The 5,842-nt window shown below is 38.8% G+C and overlaps 1 protein-coding gene across 1 annotated transcript; it reads left to right on the forward strand.

Annotated features, from left to right (window-relative positions):
* Positions 1-407: 407 nt before the first annotated feature.
* On the forward strand, positions 408-3,940 carry LOC124287208 (toll-like receptor 4). Its single transcript, XM_046723706.1, has one exon. It carries the CDS (start codon positions 569-571, stop codon positions 2,987-2,989), a length of 2,421 nt encoding a protein of 806 aa, XP_046579662.1. The 5' UTR covers positions 408-568; the 3' UTR covers positions 2,990-3,940.
* The last annotated feature ends 1,902 nt before the right edge of the window (positions 3,941-5,842 follow it).

Here is a 5,842-nt window from a genome sequence, read left to right on the forward strand (position 1 = left end):
AATACTTATATCATCATTCCACATCAAATACTTTAAAAATAATCAGGTGAAGGCAAGATGAAAAAGTGGTTAAGTGATGAATGTAAGAGCGTAGAATTCCTTCAGTGTTCATTAGTACATCCCGGAATATCACTTGGGGTCATTTGCCTGTTTCAAATCTGGGAGGTTAGAGGACGAGGGATTGTGTGTGGTAACCCATTTTTTCAGATTGAGTTAACGCTATTAACTACCTCTGGGTTTATATCACGTCTCCCAAACACCTATGAGTCTCATTTCATTAATTTTAAGACCATTTCATAGTTTGGTGGATTGATGTTATTCAGAATGCCTTTTTGCCATAAATGAGAAAGTGTATGGATTTTCAAATCACTTGCACATGGCTTATTGTTTACAGGTCTTGTGTTTAACAGTGGCCCTGGTAACAGGTGGATCAAGTCTCGATTGTCAGCCATGTCAGTGTTCTGAAAGCAAACACACCATTATTGCAGATTGTACAAACAGAAACTTGTCATCCGTTCCCGGTCACCTCCCATACAATATCACAGAGCTGAGTCTGAGTCATAACAGAATGACAAATATTGGTAAACAACTGAAGAGGTATACCTCTTTAAAACGCCTGGATGTGTCATTCAACAAACTCTACAAGCTCAGGAGAAACGATTTTGTTGAACTGACAGGTTTACACGTTCTAATGCTTAGCAATAATCATCTATCTTTGTGTAAAAGTGTTTATCCAAAAGGACTGTTCCGGTTCCAGAAGAAACTGAAGGTTTTGAAAATGGAAAATAATTCTCCGGTAGAATTTGAAGGACAACTTGATAATTCACAAACAGAAATATATTTACTCCAGTACCCAGATGAAACTTTCCAGGATCTAATTTCCCTTGAGGAACTTCACATTGATGGGCTGAGAAATCGAACGTTTGGAGAAGGATTTAAATACACCAACATCACGACACTGAAGATTGGAGGAAACTGCAACATGAGGGACGTGTTGAATGAAACATTCCGCTATCTAAAGAGAATAACACACTTAGACATTACAAATTGTGAAATAACTGATATTGGTCAATCTGCATTTGAACCTCTCCAAAACATTCACATGTTAGACATGTCCCAAAATTCCGATCTTGGATTAGACAAGGCTTCTGCGAGTTTGTATGGTCTTCGTAATTCTTCACTGAAAATTCTAAGAGCAAATAAACTGTACAGATATCGAGGTATCGGCCATCTCGTAACTGTGCAACACGTCAAATACATGTCTGGTATGGTCCTTGAGGAATTACATTTGGATGATAACCGGATAGAATTACTGGATCCTAGAGTTCCCGTCCTCATGCCACGGACCCTGAAAGTTGTCTTTTTGCGAAAAAACATGTTTTCGTTTGGTTTGTATCTTCTAACAATGACATCACTGACCAACTTGCAGTTTGTGGATGTTTCCTCAGGTCATTTGTCCCATGCTAGTCCATTTACAGTACAGTCAGAAGCTCAGCTTGATTCTTTCCTAACTGACTTCGACGCAAACCCTTATATGGATCATGACGACACCTCACAAGCTTGGGAAAGTTGTAGGTCATTGTGTCCAGTCACTAAGTTCACGAAACATAGTTTTACTCTATTTGAAGATCTTTCAGTTGGTGGCCCACCATGGCCAGGGAATTTCACAATTCATGTTCCACCGAATGCAACATATACAAACGTTAGCAACTCGAAACTGAGATACACCATCCCTAGAGTGACATTTGGTAAAAACAGACTAAAGGTTTTGGATCTGTCATATAATTTCTTTACACAGGCGTTTGGACCAGTTATTGGGCTTGATCATCTTGAAGTCATTGATGCGTCACACAATTATTGTGATTATATTGACAGACACTTCTTTGATTATTTTATTTCCCTGAGAGTACTGAACATAAGCTTCAATTATTTTGGCTATACATTGCATGATGAAACATTTAGTAAGCTGTTCAAGCTGGAACACCTGGATCTATCAAATAATAAACTGAGTACTCTTCCAAGGGACGTTTTTAAGGGCTTAGAAAATCTTCAGTTCTTGAGTGTTGGGTCCAACTATTTAAATACGTGGAATGCCAATATTGGGGACCTGATCAACTTGGAACTTTTAGATCTCTCCGATAATCTCTTTGAGCTGCTTGATGTAACCTTTAGAAATCAGATTGATGACAATGGGAGCAAAGGACTGAAAATGAAGCTTCATAAAAACCCATGGACATGTACATGTGAAACACTAAGCTTCTTGAAGTGGCTAAACATCAAACGAAGTAGTGTTTATGATGTTCAAGATCTACTCTGTACAGGGTCAAATGGTGGCCAGAAAAACATGAGCAACCTACAAGAGATCATAATGGAACTGGAGAAGAGCTGTGCATCCTACACTGGGGTGGTGATTGGGATGCTCAGTCTCATCATGCTGGTCCTGACATTTGCCGTGACAAGCATCGTGTACAGATACAGGTGGAAACTGAGGTACCTCTACTACGTTGCACGGAACCGACACAGAGGCTACCTGCCTGTAGAAGAGGAGGAACAGGAGTTCGAGTTTGATGCCTTCATATCCTACGCTGATGAGGACCGTGGACTTGTAGTTAGGAACATGAGGCAGAGGCTTGAAGAGATGCAAGGTCTAAAGCTCTGTATTCATCACCGAGACTTTCTCGTTGGGGAGGCTATCGCTGCCAACATCCTGAACGCCGTGAAATCCAGCAGGAAGACGGTGATTGTCTTGTCAAGACACTTCTTGAGGAGCTACTGGTGTAAGTACGAAGTGGAGATGGCTAAGATGGAGAGTATCTACACAGGACGGAACACCCTGCTGGTTGTTGTACTGGAGAACATCCCTTTGAAGGACCTGACCCCTGACATTGTGGAGTTGATGCGTCAAGATTCCTATGTAGAGTACACGGATGATCAGGATGGTCAAGAAGTGTTCTGGCAAAATCTGGAGCGGGCAATACGTGTTTCCTAGGACCAGCTGTTTATTTTTTAATTGACTAATCACACAATAGTCTTGACATTTATGTTTCATCTAAACGGAAGCGTCAGAAAATAACATTTTTAGACATGTCAGTATCCAGTGAACAATGTTTTCTGTGACACATGATAAAACAGAAAAAAAGAATCTGTCGGTCTGACTTGACAAGAGCTGTAAATATCAATGGAACATAGAAATGCTAATTATGATCAACAAGCTACATGGTGGTCAAATATCTCGAGCTCAACGACAGCAAAAACGATTCAATCTTTTGACTATCGGAACAACTGCTGAGATTCCATTTGGATTTTCTGATGACATCATAATATCTGTCACAATAAGTAACCTTGCCTTCATATGTCAAGACGTCACACGAGAAAGACATCAAATTTGTCTGCAAAACCTTTCCACACTCACAGCATAAGCAAAATTCGTTTCCTGTCGGAGCTTCAAATCAACTTTCTTTAAAATCTGCGTGCCAGCAAAATGTAGAAAATCCAAGTCTCTTCAGCCGGAACTGTTTTAAATGATCACATCACCTATGTCAGGGATCCCTCGATTGACTCTCTGTTGAGCACATCTGTATTATATGACTCTTCTTTTTGTGTGTACATATTGTACATATTACGAGTGTCATATGATGGATACTGGGCACAATGTATACATAATTAGTATAAATATTGCTGATATGGGTTAAAGGTATATCACTATGTGCAGGAGGCTATTAAGTCGCAGGCGTTTACTGCCTTAAAACCATAAGTACTACTGACTAAGATTATGAGATAATCAGGACAAATCCTGGATTCACCATCACGGTAATTCTAGTACACTTCATTAAAGGTACAATTTCATATATTTTCGACAATATTTTGTTTTATATCATATACATTTCAGCATATGCACTCACTGAAGCTTCCTCTTGATGCAATAAAAGACTAATAATCCCTTACGACTTGCCTGGAATCGATAATTGAAACTCGATGCTTGTTATGTGCGAAAATACGGCAAACCAATCAGAACGCGCGTAATAGTTGCGGTGCTTTGATAAAAATAATCCCGACTACTTAAATCGTTTATGGCATACTGTTATTGTTTTAAAAATGATGAAAAATATGTATCGTCATATTGAAAGTACTAAGAACGTAGCTAACAGAATTGTGCTGTCTAGTGTGAAGTTTTTTATATAAAGTGCATGCGATTGACTGTGAGAGATTCAAATACAAGAATGTGTGCTTGTTGACATAACGGCTCACTGGTCCAACTGAGTGTATTTCTGACGATCTTGAGGGCTTGTTTTGGTGATTGTACGTGCGCTTCCAACAGTTTTAGGAACTGTAGTTATAAATCGCTACGCGTTTCAAAACAACAATATTCTATCTGTATATAACTAATCAACTTTAATTTTAACATTGGGCATATAGTTCACATCTCTGGAAATAGTTTAGTCTGACTTGTTTTGGTCATTCATGTATTTTTTTAGCGAATTCATTTAAAATTCCAGTTGGGGTATGACAGCAAGGTTACACGAATGTTCAGTGTGAGAAATATTTTAAAGTCATTCTTGAGTTTCTGCTTCGGGTTTAATGTAACTGTTTTTTTATATAAACTTTATTTGCATTTTCAATAAAAGATTCCCCTTTGTGATTATTAAACCCTTTTCAGAAATATAATTGGAAATATAAGGTGAAAATCTGGTAATAATTACGTCAGGGGGTTTGTTAATAAATTATATGGTAGCTTCCCTGAGGGCTGATAGTATTGTTGAGAGTATTGCATTATATATATTACGAGAAATGTTTAGTAAACTAGTGCCTATAACACACCTCAGTCCAGAAACAGGACGGGATCATACTCACTTACCCATCGATCTCGCGTACCTTGGGCACATTCAGGAGCACGTGTAGAAATTAAAATCCAAAGCCATGTGCATAATTTATTTTGCTAGAAGTGGAACATATGTAATAGACATAGTATAAAACTGCTATGGGCATAGATGTTTCTACTGATGTATTGATGTATCATACAACTCACAAAGGTATTCATGTATCAATTGATGTATCAACCGATGTATTGATGCATCGTACATAATTTAAAATACGTAATACTGAGGCACATTTTAACATCGTACTGTAAGCACATTTGGGAGCAAGTGGTGAAACTAAAGCCATGTGCATACTTTATTCTGCTCGAGGTGGAAAACATATAATAGACACCAGAAACCTGCTCTAGGTATTGATGTACTCACCGATGTATTGATGTATTGATGCTTCACAAAACAACTATAGGTATTTACAACAGTTCATCTTGGACATAATCACAGATGCTGTGAATGATCAGGTAGGTTTGACACAATGTCAGACGTGCTCATATACTGGGAACTCCGTCTTCCGTTTGCCGATGAGTCATCATTCACACTGGATCTGCTAATGGTTCCAATGAGACTCCGCCTTGGCTGAGCAAGTCTGTGGCAACGCACAATCTGTTTAAGTGCCAATCTAAATCTTCCACCACTGACGCAATACAGGTAGAAATTCGCACACCTGTTAATATAAAGCAAATAGAACGATATCCCATATAACAGTTTGCCCAATCCTTGTTGTTGCGGAGAGCTGCCGAAATCCGATAGCGTGTTTGGGAAAGTCGTAAAAATGGAGAAAGGGACTGTGCATGCGACAATCATAAATGAATCTATTATGAGCATGACGGACAGTTGCCGACCTCGGGAGTCCATCTTCGTCTTGTTCCTTACACTCTTTTGACCTGTGCCGGAAACGGTACTGTTTCCCGATTTCCTCACATTCTTAAAAATCACAAGATTGCTTATGATGATTATGGAAAAGGAAAGAA

This window comes from Haliotis rubra, unplaced genomic scaffold (assembly GCF_003918875.1).
Source record: "Haliotis rubra isolate DU_JTF1 unplaced genomic scaffold, ASM391887v1 Scf4, whole genome shotgun sequence".
In the NCBI taxonomy this organism is placed as follows: domain Eukaryota; kingdom Metazoa; phylum Mollusca; class Gastropoda; order Lepetellida; family Haliotidae; genus Haliotis; species Haliotis rubra.

Excerpts from the sequence above, each read along its gene's own strand:
- LOC124287208 (XM_046723706.1), top strand. The coding sequence starts at position 569 with ATGACAAATATTGGTAAACAACTGAAGAGGTATACCTCTTTAAAACGC.